Source organism: Sparus aurata, chromosome 1 (genome assembly GCF_900880675.1).
Source record: "Sparus aurata chromosome 1, fSpaAur1.1, whole genome shotgun sequence".
Classification (NCBI taxonomy): domain Eukaryota; kingdom Metazoa; phylum Chordata; class Actinopteri; order Spariformes; family Sparidae; genus Sparus; species Sparus aurata.
The window spans coordinates 39528752-39548059 of NC_044187.1; the positions used below are offsets into that span (position 1 = coordinate 39528752).

At 41.1% G+C, this 19308-nt stretch overlaps 1 protein-coding gene across 1 annotated transcript; it reads left to right on the forward strand.

Annotated features, from left to right (window-relative positions):
• Positions 1-2377: 2377 nt before the first annotated feature.
• LOC115591244 (G2/M phase-specific E3 ubiquitin-protein ligase-like) lies at positions 2378-6495 on the forward strand. Its single transcript, XM_030433068.1, has 11 exons — positions 2378-2499; positions 2617-2679; positions 2773-2849; positions 3002-3070; positions 3489-3694; positions 4023-4125; positions 4248-4410; positions 4552-4655; positions 5060-5204; positions 5306-5432; positions 5910-6495. The coding sequence occupies exons 1-11, from the start codon at positions 2386-2388 to the stop codon at positions 6203-6205; spliced, it is 1467 nt and encodes a 488-aa protein (XP_030288928.1). The 5' UTR covers positions 2378-2385; the 3' UTR covers positions 6206-6495.
• The last annotated feature ends 12813 nt before the right edge of the window (positions 6496-19308 follow it).

Sequence of the window (19308 nt, forward strand, 5' to 3'; positions counted from 1 at the left end):
TTTACATAAGCTAACAGAATCATTTACAACGTAGATGTCTTCTGAGTTGGGTTGTTTTTTTGTTAATGGAATGCCATCTTTTTAGATCTTTTCCAGGATTTTTTCAAAAGGAGGCAAGAGGCAAAAGGCGTTTTGCACCATTTAGGCCAAAAGAATCTGGGAAGAGCTTTTTGGTGACATTTTTTCTTCTTGAAAAGCACTACGAGAAAACAAAGGGAGAAGAAGAACTGCCACTCATGCTGGCTGGCCTTGGAAAACGTTCACTAACCTTATCTGAAAAGATGACACATTCAGAGGTAGGCTACCATTCATTTACTGCCATGTGTCATGTCATGTCTGAAGAGAAAAACACCCATCTTAGAATTCATCTTGACATATGATTTTTATTTATTTGCATGATGGAATACATAGCTGTTCATAAATATAAGTCATTGCAATAAAGTTTTAACTATGCTTTTGTCTCTTAAGTTTTCAGATTTGCTTGTGAGTGCATATCCAAGACTGGCAAATATCTGTGGTGGCTGGATGCTGCACAAGTCCACAGGTGTGTAGGCGTATACACTAGATTAATGTTGTTTCAAAATACTCTCTATATGGGTAGTTAAAGTCCGTGTAAACCAAAATCAGCCATTTTCTTCTAAACACGTCAAACAGGTCATAAATGTGTTTACTTAAAACATGTAAAAGCCATTCGGCCATGTAGAATTTAATTTTAGAGCTAGGCTCACAAACAGTTTTTCAACATTTCTGTGTTGAGGATTTAATGGGCGGGTCAGAAATCATGCAAATCATATGGCCGCGTTACGTAACGCGGCCATATGATTTGCATAAACCCGGCCCTGCTGCGGAAGTGCTATAAATACGTTCAGCGTGTCGGCTTCAGCGGTTCTCCCACTCGCTCTCCAGTCTCTGATAGCATTGCTTACAATAGTTTGCAGCTAGCTAACCAGCCAACCAGTCAGCTAACCAGTCATGTCTCCTCCACATCCTCTGCATCTTTCCTGGATGCCACAGTGTGCAGGGTGACGGCGCTGTTATCTTATTTAAGTTTCCTTCGGATGACAACGTAAGGAAACGGGGGAGTCCGTTGACGCTGGTCGACTCCGTCCCCGGCTTGCATCCTCTCCTCCCGCCGACGAGGAGATGTGGCCGCTGCTGACCGCCGCTGACACTCTCCGTCCCGCTGACGGCGGGTCCCACCGGCATAATGTGGCCGCCGCCGCCACCACCGCAGCTGCAGCCGACCCACTCCGTCCCGCTGACGGCGGGTCCCACCGGCGGTCTGTGGCGGTAGTATCAGGGCCGCATTATTGGTGAGCCGTCCCAGTGTGAACGGATAATCCGGAGGCACGGAGCGAGGGCGTGTCGGTCTGACAGTCTGATAACTGCACAGGTCCTGAACTCAACTAAATACAGAGAAATGTCCCACAAAGCAACGTTACATGACCGAACAAAAGTAACGTAGTAACTGTAACTGTCTTTAGCAACTCATATGAGGAAAACAAATACCACAGCTGTATGTGGAGAAGCGTCTGTCCTCCTGTCCGTCCCCTCCCTGTCCTCCCGACTCTTCCTCACATTTCTGCTCACAAAACAGCGTCTGTCACGCTTGTCACAAGACTTTAACTCACCGAGTGTTTGACGAAAATAAATCACCGCGACCGCCAGCCCTCCTGACCGAGACTACAGGAAACTGTCCCCCAGAAAACAGCCTCCGTCCCCGCGAGTGACAGAGTCAGACAGCGTCCTGTTTACTGATGGTGATTATGTATAATTATGTAATTTAGCGCGAAAAACTTCACTCCGTCACTTTCCAGGATGTTTAGTGGGTCAGGATCTCAATCACTACACGTTATAACAGCATCTATATGATTATAAACTGTCCGCGGGTTTAGATAGACAAGGGGAACACCTGGGGAACACCTGGGGAGACACCGACGTCATTAACATGACGTGTAGCCCCCGCCGCATGGGCGTGGTTCCAGTGCCTCTAACTGACATGCCCCCAGCGTTTCACAGCAGAAAGAAGTGTTTGTTTTTCCATGATTTTGAGACCTAATTTTATATACTTAACAATTTTTTTAATCTTTCAAATTTGGCTCAGTGGTCAATGATACATGTTTCTTTGGTGTGACAAACTCATAACACAATTTTTTTGCCGCTTTACACAGACTTTAATGTATATTCAGGTTTGTTTAGTATCTATAATTTTTCAATTTTAGGTGGTGGTGGTCGGCGGTTGTTATACCTCCAGATCTACATGGATACACTGGCCAGCAGCTAAAAGCAGTGAGTGGGAATGGAAAGTACACATTGTACATTTCTCCTTTACAGGAAAAACTTGATACAATCCCATTGCCACCTGAAGCAAAGGAGTTTGAGAACATGCCCAAAGCCCAGTGTACGACCTGCAAGAAAATGATTCCACTTCAGATTCTTCTGGTACACATCAAGGAATGCAGGACAGAACTTGTAGATTTGTCCTATTCTGCTGAGGAGGTATGTCAAAGTTTAGTCTTTTAGGCTTTATTTCACAGCTGTTTATATAGAAAAATGTGATGTTATTCTGTATTATGCTCGAAACACTTGCATATTATTATTGTTTGTCTCCCCCAGGAGAGCTGCAGTGAAGAACACGAAGATGAATTCCCAGATTCCATTTGCAACCGGACAGACCAGGTGAAATTGTTTGTACCTTCCTGGTAAATTAAGATATTTATCTCTGGAATAATGTAAGGCTTTATTCACATGCCTTGTGAATTCTATTTTAAGACAGCAGAGTGTCCTGTGTGCAACAATGCATTTCCAGTCGACATGATTGAGATCCATGCAGCCACATGCGGATTACGGTAATATTAATGATTTTGCTGTAACCCTTTTAATGTGTAGATAAGTTCATTTGACAAATTACATATAAGGAGATTACCTTGCAAAATGTTATATGTATGCAATTGTTTATATCAAAATAATTTAAGACAAGCTGTTTTCTTTATGTGTGCAGACCTTCAGATAATGACGGCCTTGAGTCACGTGGATCAGCACCAGTCAGTGAAATCAGTACCTTTCAAAGGTAAAACTGTACATCTACAACGGCAAATGTCATCTGGATAATAGACACTTTAAATAGATACTGCATAGATACTATCAGTCGTTTTTTTCCTGTTGAAAAGCTTTGTAATATGTGTAGTGTGTGATCACAGAGAAATGTGGTACTCCAAAAACATAGTATGTTTGTGACATATTTTGCTTTTATCTTAACTTACATGAGGCCTGCTCTCACCCCTTAGAATTTCACCAGTATAGGAGGTGTGGCAATTGTTGTACCATGCCACACCGTAACAACCACCTGGAATAATTGCAGCAAACAGCTATGAAATTATACAGACCGTATAACCATGTCTAATTTAGTTTTTTATACAAATGCTCAGTGTTGAACAAGATGGTGTCTATTTTAATGTTTAATTTTTGTCTTTTATTTTTAATTCCAGTTCTGAGGAAATCTTGGATTGGATCGCTTGTCAAGTTAATGAAGCAAACACATTTTCCATCTGTGTGTCGCGAACTGACCTCTTCAGCAGAGGCATGCAACAGTGGCAACGGCAGAAGAAGGCATCGCCCAAATGTAGACTTACGGTCACATTCTTTGGCGAGGCAGGCATTGATACTGGGGCCCTTAGCAAAGAATTCCTCACAGGTACAATTTTTTGTGTATATTTCATTTCACAATAAGACAAAATTTGTGCACATCAAATTCCTACAAGGCCAGGTGCAGGATAAAAGATAATCGAGAACAAAAAGGAAAGGAATTATCCCCACACTAGATATGGTTCCAAGAATTTTTATTGGACTGATGTGCAGATAATTTCTTCTCCTTCCTGTTTGTTCATATTTGTCAAATCAGACACACTTGACACACTGTCAACATCAACAGGGGGCCTCTGGTTTTGTAGTGGGCTCAAATGCTACTTAAATGTGTGTGTGTGGCGTGCAGAAGAGACCTTTTGAAATGCCTGTATTTGCAGAAATGCTGGCAGAGATCGAAAGAAGACTCTTTGTTGGAGGGTCAGATAAGAAAGGGAAGAATCCCGTTTACTGTCTCAACAGTTTGGACTGTAACTACTTCAGGTGTGTAGTGAAATTCCTCTTTTGTTTTCTTTTAGCATATTAATTGCAATATTACTTAACCCTGTTTTATGTAATTGTAAATCTATTCAGGCAGTTTATATGCTGTGTTTTGTTTTGGTTAGGAGTGCAGGAGAGGTCATGGCAGCTAGCCTGGCACAAGGCGGACCTTGTCCTAACTTAATACGCGAGTGGTGCTTCAGATATCTCTGCTCCGGTGACTCTGACAGCATACAAGTGTCTGCCAGTGATGTGACAGATTTCGAACTGTCACAGCTTATTGAGAGGGTAAACACATCTTTTAAGAATATTAATATTTGCATTAACCTCATTATCATATGGCTTGCACAATTACTTTTTTGGTTGTTGCCTTTAGAGAACAATGATACAATGCAACTTAATTTCACTTGACACCTACTCTGCTTTCAGATAAACAGCGCCACTAATGACAACATCAGTGACCTGGTAGATGATATTGTGACCTGCGGATACACTGGAATCGTGTCTATGGAAAAAAGAGACATCATGATAAGGTATGTTGGTGACATTTTTGTTTTTCATTAAGGCAAGGGTGTACTGTACAAGAATTTGTGACTTCAATTAGGCTACTTGTTTGGCCATGTCTAAAACATGGATTACAAGTAACATGGCATTGGTTTCATTCAAAGCTGTGTTGTTAAACTTATTTACATGTCACCAAATTATCTATCTATATATCTCTATATCTATAGAGATATATAGAGATATATATATATATCTCTATATCTATAGAGATATATAGAGATATATATATATATATATATATATATATATATATATATATATATATATATATATATATATAGAGAGAGAGAGAGAGAGAGAGAGAGAGAGGGAGAATCACCGAACAGGTATACCACTTAAGTATATTCTCCTGATGAATCTTTTTGTCCATTAGAACTGTCGTACTTCACTCCACCATGAGAGTCATCCCAATGCTCGATCAGCTCAGAAAAGGCCTGCAGATGTATGACCTACCAAAAATCATGAAGACTCAACAAGACCTCTGCCTACCACTGTTTGTTCCAGGGGAAGATGATGGGGTATATTCTTACGTTTTGGACTGCTTTTAATTGATCATGAATGTCTTTTGCAAGAATTACAATGTTTATACAGACTGAAATGCACTTCCTTCCTCTTAAAGGCAGATGCAGCCTTCCTTCTGGAGAGGAGCCGCCCTGTCTTCAGTGAGATTGGTTCTGCCAAGCACCAAAAGGAAGTAAACATCATGAACTTTCTCCAGGACTACCTTCAGGAAATTGAGGATTCTGGTATGTTTCAGCCAAGATAGGGTAATAAAGACATTAAACTTTTTCTGATAGTCTGCAGTACATTTTATATAGTGCAGTGTAAATGGTTAATGGATTCAAACTACACAACCCATTAAATCTAAGCATTTTTGGAAACTTGATGTCACTATTCAAAATGAATGTAATTGATGAAATGTAATTGTGACCTATAGGATAACAACATTTCATTAAACTAGACATGGAGGGCTTACAGATGGATGATTTGCATAGTTATATTGACAATAACAGGGTGTCTGAACAATTGCCACAACATAATGTCTGTCATCCAGTCACAACAAATGCAGCTTTTGTTAAAATCTCTTTGTAGATTCTGCTTTATCAAATGTTCTTATACTCAAAAAGGTCAATATGACTTGTGTATATGAAAGGGATTTTATCAACTTAAAAACTAAAATGTATTGTTTTAAATTCAGACTAACATTGTGTCTCTTCATTAAGAACAAGGGGGCCCCAGCAACAACAGCGTTACTCCAGAAAGCTTGACGGTAGGACGCATCATGCAGTGGATGACTGGACAACGACACAAGCCTGTTCTGCCAAGCGAAAAGAAGGACTTTGTCATAAATATGAAGTTCCACCATGACTGTGACACACAACACACTGTTTGTTTTCCAACTGTAAGCACCTGCAGTCGTACAGTCACATTCCCTTCAACTCACCTGAAAACATACAGTGAATTCAAAAACATTTTGACACTAGCCATATGCCACGGGCAAACTTTTGACAGGGTGTAACCACTCCATGTAAAGGAAAACAACCAGGTAACTGTGACATGGCAGATCATGTTTTATTCTTTTGTCATTTTTATGTGACAACTTCCTGTTTCAGTCAACATTTTTGTTTTCATTGTTACAAAACCATTGCTTTTCTGTTAATGATGGTTTAATCCAAAGTTAGTTTTTACCTCCATGTTACTCTTCAGAATACCCACAGTCATTTTTGGTTTTGGAGTCACAAATTTAATTCTGAGGACTGTAATGCAAATTCCATGGAAAAGTTTTCATAAAAATGTTTGGGACTCCTGTCTCATATTAAATTGAGCAGATGTCAGAGCATGCCTTTTCTGAAACAAGTTGACTGTCTGCAAATGTTTACCTTTACAACATTAAATCTTTTGCAAGGTTGTGTTACATCTCAGGCATTTCTTGCGTTGCCATTAGACTTTCAACACACTGAACCATTGTTATGTAAATGTCTCTGCCAAATGATTCTGATGTGGCCAAGGGATTTATCATGGACTGTACAGTTTCCATAATATACGGCGTCAAAGGGCACTCAATTTCCTGGACTTGAACTCCATATGGTTCCTCGTGCACAGCACCAAACATCGCCCAGTCAGTTCCAAATAGCTCCATGTTCTGGGGGGGGGGAATGTTTTTATTATTTTGTATGAAACAGCATTTGTTGAATAACTGCCTGAGTCATATTTTAAGGTTTTAAGCACCATAATGCACGGTGAATCAGAAGTGGTCGGGGGACTAGGTAGATATCAAAATTTAGCCAAAATATGACTTGGGCAATTAAATTAAAGGTATAGTTAGCGATCATACTGAAGGGGGGGGTGGGTCTGTATTCGTTTACACTTCAAATATAAACAATCTCTCTACTTGTTTTCTCCCACATCGCTAACTACACCTTTAAGTTATAAGGCTAATGGTTTATAAATATTTTAAAAAACATACCAAAGCACACAATGACATACATAGGCATAGTGCAGTCACAACAGAAAACATTTGACCAGAGAATTAAATGCGTATAATGTTAAAGCAATCAGAACATGGTGTACATCTATCATAAATTTTGCTTTACTGACCTGCGCTATTTGTGTGATCACTTCAACTCATATATAATTTTTTCAACGACTTGCTCCTGAATTTTAACCTTCTGCTCCTTCCACACTTTTGAAGATATTGACCCCAGTGAAATAACAATATAAAAAATCAAATTGTTTTTATATAAACCTAAGCCTCCACATATTCAGGTTAAAAACTTGTCAACTGCACTTTGCCTTTGTAAACAGCGCCTCGAGTTTAAGCTTCAACAAACCTGCAAATCTTCGTTCGGGTCACAAGGGTTCTTCATGTGACCCAAAACCCAGAGCTGGTTTGGGGAGAGTCCACCTTCAGACCGTAAAGGATGGTTGTCCCAGCCTTCTGTGAAGGTGTGAAGGGCCTCTGCCAGACGTGGAAGGAAGACATAGTGGACACAAAACAGATGTACAACATCTGCCAAATGCAACAGGCCATCTTCCTCGAGACTGTGAAGAACTTCATAGTAAAGGTGTGTCACGCTGATCCAGACATCTCGCCACAGGCGCTCTATTCTAGATCAGAAACAGGACTTATTCAGCTGAAAAGGAATAATTTAAATTGTCTGACTGAAAACACTTTACAACAATTTATAATTTTACATCTCACTATTGATATACTGTAAATTATCTGAATTTTTTATTGTAACCTCTGATTATGTACACTCCGCCCAGCTATGAAGCTCCCTCTTCCAGCGCCTTTAACAGTGAACATGGTTTCAGCAATTGAGACATTTTCAACGCCTTCATCGCCCCTGACCCTTGAAAATACATGGAAGAAATGTTCAGCCATATTCATCACAACAAAATATTCCACTTAATTTTATTGAAAAGAGTAATTAGGGCATGGAAACAATAGCCCAAGTTTATATCATTGTGTACCTGGAAGGCCAGCCATAGTTTTCCACTGCCTTCAGAAAAAATGAATGAGCAGTGTTTGAGCGGTTATTTGTTGCAGGTTCCAGATAGAAAATCTGTATAGAAAGACAGTGTTTCAATCTGCAGAGGAAAATTCAGGAGTTAATATAGCAACAGCAGTAAAAGCAGGAACAGCAATAGATAAAAGTCAGTAACCATACGCATAAGCATAAAATAAAAAAAATGATAATAATTGAAATAAGCTTTCTGACAGATTACATCTGCACTATGTCCCTAAATTTCTGGGTTGGCATATGTATTCTCTGGGTGCAGGGTTTCTACAGTCATGACAGACATGGGAATCATTGGAATTAAAAAAAATGTTTTGTAAAGTTCTGAATATACAATGTTTTAGAATGTTTATTCTCTGCTCTTCTCCTCTTGTACCTCCTCCTTTGTCTCCTCCTACCTGCCTTCTTCATCCTCCTGCTACTCTTGACCTCTCTTTAAACTCCTCCCTTTCTTATCATTAGCTTCTCCCCCTCCCCTCCCTCCTCCCATCAATTTTTTTCTCCAGATGACTGGCCAGTCAGAACTGCTCCCTACGATTGCCATATGGAACTATCTACTTAGTAGATCAGCACTTACTAGTGATGGAGTAAAATATGATAAACATTATGAAAAGTTTTGAAAATTCATTATTAATAATGTGTGTGAACTGTGTGGGTAACATGCAGTTTATGAACAGTGAATACATAAACACAAACATGTACAGAGATAATAAAGCACTGTAATAAAAGGTGACAAACCTTTCTCGAGTACCCATCTATAGCACCAAATATGACGATGTTGTACCTTGAAAACAAAATATGAAATGACAATGAGCAGTAACCCCCCAACATATAAATACGTAAATAAATCTTAAATAAGTCTTACCGTATAAGCTTATGGTTTGTGTCCACATGGACTAATGACAAAGGCCCTTGCACAAAGTATGTCCTCCTTACTATGCACAACTCCACAACACCACTCCACAACTTCACCTGGGATGTTTAAAGTACCAGAGGCAGCCGTCAGAATAAATGCTTCTTGATTTACAATGTACTGTAAATAGTCCAAATTCAAGTGTGGTTGATTTAACACGTCTATAATCCTTGATTTCAGACGTTCCAATAACAGAGTAGCCACTGGTCCCTGTTAACGACAAAATACAAATATGATGTATTAAATGCCACTGTTAACTTGGTTAACTTCGTTGTTGTTTAACAACATGCAGTACTCTATCAATTCCACATAGGCTGGACAGACATTCAAAATACTTTTGTATTTTTAGCAAAATGAATATGGCAATAATTAGCTTGCAGGTTAAAACAATAATACTCAATCATTACAGGGCTCTATTGCATGTTGTCAGTCGCTGCATTTTCCGGTCTGTCATTTCTGTTTAACAGACTGTTGCTAGGGACGCCGAGGATGGAAAGAGGCTAAACATGAACCATGTTTGCCTTAATTAAACAGCTTCAGAGTAATAGTGCTGGTTAAATAAACGACTTGTAACTTGTTACATGGAGAATGGAGCCTACGACCCGCTGCCCCAGCTCTCGTCTCTTGTTCATGACAGATACTACACACTTCGTTGTAAATGCACAATACCGAGAGGAGGGTTAGCAAAGAAACCAAACTTACTACTATACGATGGACATATTTATACGCCAATTGGCACGCTTTATAAATCGACAAAAGTCGTATTTTGATCAACATTATGTCTCAAATTAATCATTTCATGTTTTGCAGGTCAGTGCTAATTAACTAGCACAGGCCAACTTCTAATGCTAGTAAGATTAGCACTTACTTCGTGTCACCTACATGTCGCTAGCTTGCAAGCTAAAGCAGTAAGACTGTAAGTCCATGAACTGCATATTATTTTAAATAGAACAATTTTATGAAATAAATATTGGATATACACGATATTGACGTTACCTGTGACGCTTCACCTGAGCTGGCTGCTCCACCCGGTCCACTGTTGTGAGCCATCTTTAGCATGGCGCATGCGCGTTTGGAATAATCGGGGTTCGACTATTTTCGCCTGTGACCTGCCTGTGACCTACGTGACGTCATTTCAACACTTTTCAACTCGTACCCAAAAACTTGAATTCGTGTTCACAGTGAGGACTTCATAGTCGTAGAAATTAGAGTCGTGCTCACAAGACTTTGCACTCACAGCTTTTAGATCCATACTCACATAAAAACAATCCTTACCCAAACAATTTATCAGACTCGTGTATATGACAGTGGAATTTTGTGTACAAATTTTTTATTGACATACAAATGTTTAACATTACGAATACGAATGTGAGAATCATGCACACGTCTTTTTGATAGCGATCTTACTCCATATTCACCCGCATTCTGAAACAGCTTCACAACACAACGTGTCCCTATCATCCTGACAGCCAGGGTGCGCTGGAACATTATCAGCAAACGCTGAAGAGCATGTTGCATGCATTTTGCTTGGAGTAGTTTCCTGCCCCTGTTGATCCCAAAGCTCTGGAGATTCCTAGGCATGGTGGACTATTACCGTGGGTTCTGTGAAGACTTTTCCTCTGTAGTGGCACCACTAACAGATTTGCCTAGCTCAAAAGTAACGTATCAGCGGCCTGAGCAGTGCTGAAAAGCTTTCGAAAACATCAAGGCACTGTTGATTTCTGCCCCTGTGCTGGCTCACAGGACCTTTTTCCCTGGCAGTTGGCGCTCGCGATCAGGGTGCGGGCACTGTCCTTATGCAAGATGGTGCTTCTGCTGCTACTTCTATAAGAAGTTTAACTACCACCAGCGGCTGGGTTCCACCATCGAAAAGGAGATGCTTGTTCTTGCAGTCCAACCTTTCAAGGTTTATCTGGGGGCTTTGGATAAAATCATTGTGTACAGTGATCATGACCCTCTGAAATCTGAGATCTTGCAGCCTAACATCGAGATTAAGCATGTGCGTGGTACTGATAACGTCATTGCAGATGCTCTGTCAAGGGTACCTTAGTCCCTGTTCTCATTTCTATGGTTAAAACTAACCGTATTTCATGGTGTTTTTTTTTTTGTGCGAGTGTCAGGGTTTGACTGCGTGAGTTTGATGTGCATGTTTCTGGAGTATGAATGCATGCGTGTTTGATCTGTTGTGTCTGGATTGATTGTGTGTGTGTTAATTTTTACAGCATTGCTGTATTTGATTTTTTAAAGGTGCTCCGCACATCTGCGACAGTGAAATTGTGGGCTAAATGTAATGTTGTAGTGTTGTATATAATTATGGAGACTACAGTCACCATTTCGGTGTGGAGGTGTTACGTCCTCTTCCACCTCTAGGTGGTGTAGTTCTCCTTGTTTGTATTCTTTTGGCTGCTCTTGTTCTCTGCCTATCCCTAAGATGTGTTTCAGGTGTGAATCTCAATTGTGGGGTGGAGCCACTACCTATAAAAGCGGGTGTTCCTGCAGTGTTTGGGCTCTCTCTCATCCCAGGGGTGCCTCCACAGCAACTGTCGCGCCTGCCGTTTTTCCTGCTTTTTTTTATCTTTTCACATTCTTGATTTTCTCTAATTCCCTGTTAAATATCATTCTTTAAAAAAAAAATAAAAAAATACCCCTAGGCACGAGCTAATTGTGGCTTTTGGTCATTGTTATGTTGTATTTGGGATATCGATTGTAACACCCACCCCCAGGGACATGCACATGATAACAGAGGGGCAGGGGCTCAAAGTCAGAAAAGGGCAGTACATTTTTTTTTTCAGGCCTCCATTACACAATATTTAGATTAATGGAAAATTAATAAAGTACTTATAGAAAGCTAACTACTTAGCTGTGTATCTTGTGTAGCTGTGAGTGATATGCAATTGCCATTTCTTTTTTTTGTCAACAAATTATTGTCAACATGAGTTTATTCATGTTATCATAATACTGAGGTTTGAAGCCATGCATTAAGAGGTTGTTTATTTGGCTTTGTGCTGCAGGCATAATTAACATCCATCCAAGGTTGCACATGAACACAGCTTGCATAACAAAAAGAAATTCATGAGAGGGCAAGTGCAAACTAGAAATACAGGCTACACATCTAAAAATGTGACAAAACCAAGAAATTAATACTGTGACTGCTACTGTGAATGTTACTAAGAAGAGCGATGTTTACAACTGCAAAGTCACAGTAAACTCAATATCTGGAAGAAGTTGAAGATTTGTGGCAAGATAAATAGCCTACACAGATAGCTGTCATATTAGACTATTCTTAACTCTCATTAACAAGCAGTTAGCTTAACAAGCACAAATGGGCGCTAGTGATGTGCAGATCGATACTGAAATATTAATACCTCCATTACCAGATCTTTATGCTCTAAAATAGATTCTGAAATCAAAATATCGATACTTTTGATACTTCAGTCATTTGAGGTAATGTATATCATTACATTTAACAGTGGAAAGTAACTCAACTACTGAGATCTTGTCTAAATGATACGCAGTTGGTGGGAACTTTTTCTTCTGCCTGGGTAAGTGCATAATGCTTAAGCACAGCAGCACGGTGCTAAGTCAGTCACTCAGTCTCGATCTGCAGACAGAATGGCAGAGCGTAAACGGAATCAGTTTCCTAAAGAATTTCTTATTTAAAGGGGATTACATAGACTAGGTATCATTAAATTATACAGAGCAATTGCGATAAAACAGCCATGGTGAACTTAGAAAAATATGTACTAGAAAGGTTGGATAAAAAATTATATTTTATCTATAAAATGTATCTATTATTATTTACAATCAGTCTAATATGCTTTAACTCTTAAATGAATATTTTTAAATGTAGGTATTGACAAACTTGTGCAATTATTGTGCAATTTATTTAATTAAATATTTTACTGGCAATTTCAATTTCAGTCATCTAGTATCATAAAACAGTAAGCGTTTGTATTATTGTAGGCTATTTGGAGAGACTACGTACGTAGTTGAATCTAAATAAGATTAAGGATTCAGTGGAGAGTAGTCCCATCATTTGTTCTGCCCTGTGATTTTAACATAAATAAATATCCATCCATCCATCTATTTTCATCCGCTTATCCGGGGGGCAGCTGCCTGAGCAGAGACACCCAGACTTCCCTCTCCCCGGATACTGCCTCCAGCTCTTCCGGGAGGACCCCAAGGCGTTCCCAGGCCAGCTGGGCGACATAGTCACACCAGCGTGTTCTGGGTCTTCCTCGGGGTCTCCTCCCGGAGGGACATGCCAGGAACACCTCCCGAGGGAGGCGTCCCGGGGGCATCCGAAACAGATGCCCGAGCCACCTCAGCTGGCTCCTCTCGATGTGGAGGAGCAGCGGCTCTACTCTGAGCTCCTACCGGGTGACAGAGCTCTTCACCCTATCTCTAAGGGAGCGCCCTGCCACCCTGCGGAGGAAACTCATTTCGGCCGCTTGTATCCGGGATCTTATTCTTTCGGTCATGACCCAAAGTTCATGGCCATGGCCATAAATAAATAAATAAATAAATTACTCTGACGTCTTGTATTCTTTATGAAGCTATGATTTGATATACACTACTTTTTCTAGATTTACCAGACACATTAGGTGTATTTGCACAATATCTATTGTATTGGATAGATATTGCCGATACCAGTCTGAATTATCAAACATCACTAATGGGCGCTTTTCTGAAATATGACTCATATTTAAGCACTTTGAATAAGTGGAAGGCGACTCTCTCTCTCTCTCTGTCAATTCAATTCAATTGAGAATTGGGGTTTTATTGGCATGAAAGTTTGATCAACAATATTGCCTTAGCATCTTGTCCAAACATTCAGACATTAACAATAACTTAATATAAACACTAACACACATAAACATGAACATAAATAAACACTTAAACATTCCCAGGAGTATTTTTATTTTGTCAAAATACCGTATTGACCTGAATATAGGACGGCCCTGATTATAAGACGACCCCTCTTTTCTAGACTTATCTTCAGAAAAAGACTCTGATAACCAAAATTCGTCTCTCAGTAACAAACTCACACGCCCTCCTGTCAGTCTCTTGGAAGCGGCCGCTTAGAGGACCACGATAAGCTTTTCTCTTACAGTTAGCGTTTTCAGACGATCTTTTTTGGACCCGCCATCTTCGGAGGTTATACTCCGTAACTCCATATTTCTTGGCTGGCTGACAGTTGTTTGGCGCCTCCGCTGCATTGATCACCATTATCTTAAAATTAGCATCATAGCTCCGCCTCAGATGTTTGTTAACTTGCCCCACACTTGATCCACTTTGCTCCGTAAAATCACCACGTCTCTCCATTTTTCATCTCCTGTCACTTCTTCTCCGCTGTGATTGACAGATAACCCGAGCCACAGTGTCAGTGACGTCTCTACAATAAGCTGGCACCCTCTGCTGTTGCGGTCGTGTAGCGACCCAGACAACTATCAGCATGTGTCAACGCTTAGACCCCGATTATCCACCTTATTCCTGACTACGTGAGTTTACCAATGGTTCATAGCGGTATTCGGTTATGCTCTTCCGGTTGAACTGGCTGACCTCGGTGTTTACGTTAACGTAGCTGTCATGCTCGCTCTAAAACCGGCTTTTAACACAAAGAAAGCGACAGAATTGATAAAAATCGGTGGTGGATACACAGTACAGATGTTTTAATAAGTCGTGAGGACAGTTCTCACAGTGCCTCACCCGTCAGTTCTCACGGAGTGGGCAGATGACATGAAGCATTAGCACGGCATTAGCCCGACGTTAGTGATGTAGCTAACGTCGGGCTAATGCTTATCTTATATTTTCTGAAGATGTTGACGGTGGAGAATTACGCAGTTACAAAAGCACAGAAGCATACAACTACCTGCACAGTAACAAAATAGGGAAAGTACTGTTGAAGAAACACAGCAAGTTTATATTTCTGAAGGCAGCAGTAGCGCCCAGCCAGAGTGTCAATCAAGCTAAACATACAGCGTGGATAATGCTGAAGGAAAGTGAAGCCGTGGAGACAGGCGGCTGCTCGGACGTTGCCGGGTTAGGAAAGTCATGCAGCAGCTATTCTGTGGAAGATATTCATAAACCCAAATATTTATTTTGGTGTCAAAGCCGCGAGCCGCGCTAGTCTCCGTTCCTCCTTCCTCAGCATGGCGTGTAGGGCGCAGGGCAGGACAAGTTTGTCTCAGTGGTTGATGTACTACACGAGACGTTTCTGAAAAAAACTTCAATTTTCATGAATTGTTGTGGCAACCAACAACGGCACATGTTGTACCTGAGCTCATTTTAAAAACAGTTTAGCTCTTATGACCTAACGCTAGTTGTTTAGGGCTAGCTTAGCGGCAGCGGCCATCATGCAGTTGCAAGGCAACCGGAAACAGAAAACCGCCGGCGGAAGTAGTTATCTGTCATGGCAGCCCCCATAGGCTCCCAAGGAAACAGGTGGATAAGACGACCCCACTTTTTCCACATAATTTACATCGAAAAAAACCTCGTCCTATATTCGGGTCAATACGGTAAATGTTATTTCGTTGAATTTTTCACATTGTTGGAGAAATTGCATCTCTGTCTCAACCTCACTTGTCGAATAGCGACCACGTGTTCTGTTTTCTTTTGGTTGCCATGATTTATTGTGTCTTCCTGTTTGGATTGTCAGTTTGTGGTCACTGAGCCTGTACCTGTGTGGAGGGTGTCTTGGGGGTTGGATTTCAGGTGGTTTAAAAAGTTGAGTGTTCCCTTTTGAATTCTAATCATCAGTGAGTATTGGCCTAATTCTGCTCTACATGCATTTGTTGGTGTGTTTCTGTGTATGTGTAAGATATCTGCAAAATGCTGCATACAGATTCTGTTGGATGTTTGTCCCAGTGGCAATAGCTCTGATGACTGAGTGGATCCCATACTTCATTACCGTACAGCGCAATCGGCTGGATGACACTATCAAATATTTTGAGCCAGATTTTGACTGGAATTTAGAAATTATTAAATTTTCTCTTGATTGCATGTAAGGCTCTTCAAGCTTTTTCTATTAATGCATTCACTGCCATATTGAAACTCACTGATGTTGTAATGGTGATACCAAGGTAGGTATAACTCAATTATTAGTTTTCTTCATATTTACTGCCAGGGCCCAGTTCTCTGACAGTACTTTTCTACTATGTCCTGCTCTAGTCCTTGTTCAGTAGGAGACAGTAGAACAAGGTCATCGGCATAAAACAGAGGGCAACCGATGATCTTTTGGGCAGTGTTTATGACCCTCTGCACCACCTTCCTGTCCTTGGCTGTTGAGCCTGCGTACCACACACCCAGACAGTACGTCAGTACGCTCTCCACAGAGGAGTGATAGAAGGCCAGCAGCAGCTTTGTGTCCAGTTTGTTTTTCCTGAGGACAGGCAGGAAGTGTAGTCACTGCTGAGCCTTCTTAACCAGGACCCTGATGTTGAAGGTCCAGGAGTGGTCTGCGGAGATGTGGGTGCCCAGAAACCTGAAGGTGGTGACAGTCTCTACCTGTTCTCCATTTATGGGGAGGGGGGTGTGGTCATGTCTGTTCCTTCTGAAGTCCATGATGAGTTCTTCATGTATGAGATCATACATTTTGCCCTCTATACCACAGTGTAGAAGCCTGTAATAGAGCCCTTCATGCCAAATAGAGTCAAAAGCTTTCTTGAAATCAACGTGATGGTTGGTGTGGTAAACAGGGGGGCCTGACCAAATACATGGTTGTTGCCCTGTGGGTCCATGACATCAGGTTCAATTCCTGTTCGTCCATTCAGACCTCCAGTTAGAAGCACGTTTCCCTAGGCTTGGAAGTAGGCAGTTTCTGAACGGAGAGTGACAAAAATGCTTTCTTCAAAATAAGGAGAATCTACTGGGGGTATATATATATTGCACAGAGATATTGATCCCTGTCAGGTATGCTCAAAGGTTGAGTAGTGGAGACCCTGAATATTCCAACAGCTTATATAAAATGAAACATAAAAAAAAAACAATCAAAATGAACCTGTATAGTGAGACAAATATTAAAACACCTACAACTATCTATACATTTATAATACTAAATAATCATTTCATATAAATTCCATGGAGGTAAGTACTGTTTTTACTAATATTACCATTGTACTGAATGCTACTATGTTATTACTATTATTAACTAACAATATATTTCCATGTTGTTCTGTTACTCAAATGGAAAAGTGTTCTGAATATGTCTTAGCTGGAAAGTAGCCGGGTGCACAGGGTGTGCAGCATCTCTCTGATGTATCCCAGCTCAGAGGTAGCAGGGGAAGGGACTGTGGCAGTAGGCTGAGCTACAGCTGCAGCATAGCTCTGATGCTGTGGGTGGGGAGGTGGACCAGGGGCAGGTGCTGTTGCATAGTTCTGCTGCTGTGGGTGGGGAGGTGGACCAGGGGCAGGTGCTGTTGCATAGCTCCGCTGTAGTGAATGCAGAGGGGGACCAGGGGCAGGTGCTGCTGCATAGTTCTTCTGCCGATGCTGTAAAGGGGGATGGTGGGCAGGGACTGAGGAGGGGGAAGTAGCCTCCCCTGGTTTTGTTTCACAGTGGTGGTTGGCGAGTGAGGAGTGGGAGGTCCAGGCTGAGCTGTTGTGTCAGGGAATTACTTACTGGCCTGCACAACCATCTTCCTCACTACCTCAGCAGTGTCCTTTCAGAGGCTGTGCAGATCATTTGTACCCGTATGGATCACCGGGTATTGAGGGCTCCTGAGGGTCTCCTTTTTTAGCAGCTTCGTTGCCTGGCCTGTGGTGCTGCAGTGTTTCGACAGCACTTTTTTACCAGGATAAAGCTGGTTTGTGTGCAGGAATTTCCCATTTGAGTCCACCAGCAGGACCATGTCCTCGACAATATTAATCTGTCTAGAGAGGGAGACTTACTTAATGCCGTGCGTTCGATGAGGGCGGTCTGCCAGCAGCCAGGTGTTACAACTGAGGTTGAAGCTCTGACAGATACATGCTTGGCGTTGAGATGATACTTAGAGCTTGAGGTGCTTGATACGTAACCTCCTTCCTGCAGTGTGCGTGCAAATCACAACGTGTTTATTGATTGTTCCATCTTTTCTTATACTCGAACCTTCAATCCAAAGGTCCAACAAGTTCTACGGATTCCTCAACTTCATTTGGGTCACAATCAGCCATCATGTTAGAATGAGGATGAGTGGACAGAGTGGGATGAATAATAGGATATACGGGGCGGGTCATTCTACGCATGCGCAAAAAAAAAATTTGCATTAATTCCACAAATTGATCATCTCGAGTTAAGACGGTAATTTTGACAGCCCTAGTTTTTATATGTGCTTTGCAAAATGTACAATATTGCTGTCCCATTTCAGTGTATCTTATGTGTCTGTTGTAACTAATTACACCTGCCAAGGAACTGCAGTTCAAAATTCGACTGGCACATTTAGAGAGATGATATAAATGTGCAATGTCCCTGTAAATTTCGATAAAAGGTTCATAAAAAGATACATGCATAAATATATACAGTTTATTTAGATTTCCCTGCCTTCTTTTCCAACCATCAGGATCAGACACAGCAGAGGTTCACAGCTATGTAAAGTATTTTTTTACTGAAATGTTTGAAGCTCAGGCTGATTTCAATTCTGTCCCATTAATATCCTATTCCACTTACACATACAATTATGATAGTATCAGTGTTTTGGAGAGACCTTCACTGCCAACATCTTTTTCCTGATGACCAGGCAATACACAGGTGTGATGTGGAAACATGGAAGTAGATTTTTAGTAAGACAGTGTTTCAGTTTAGGCCTAGCTAAATGTTTGCTAATAATATAAATATAGTGCATGAGTTATGAACAAGATAGAGCTAAATATAGATAGGTTATAATCTGTGGCTACTATCCAACTTTAATATTTACACGTTAACAATAGAGCTTATTATGGAGGAACACTGTGTGTGTTGTGTGTGCGTACGTGTGTGTGTGTGTGTGTGGGGGGGGGGGGGGGGGGGGGGGACTTTGTTGCAAGACACTCTTCCACACACACATTGCCTGGTGGTAGTGTGTGTTTGTCTCAGTGCCAGTTTCCTACCATTATGGAGACAAAACAGCTGGCATGCAAAGCCTCATATAACCTGTAACATGGTTAACACAGCCTTCAGGAGCCTTGAAACATGTGGCAAGGATGCAGCTAGTGCAAAACCCTTGTCGAGTTCCC

Coding starts and splice junctions, on each gene's coding strand:
- LOC115591244 (XM_030433068.1), top strand. CDS start 2,386: ATGCCCAAAGCCCAGTGTACGACCTGCAAGAAAATGATTCCACTTCAG. Junction 2,500..2,616: donor TGTCCTATTCTGCTGAGGAG/GTATGTCAAAGT, acceptor TGTCTCCCCCAG/GAGAGCTGCAGTGAAGAACA. Junction 4,656..5,059: donor AAAAGAGACATCATGATAAG/GTATGTTGGTGA, acceptor TTTGTCCATTAG/AACTGTCGTACTTCACTCCA.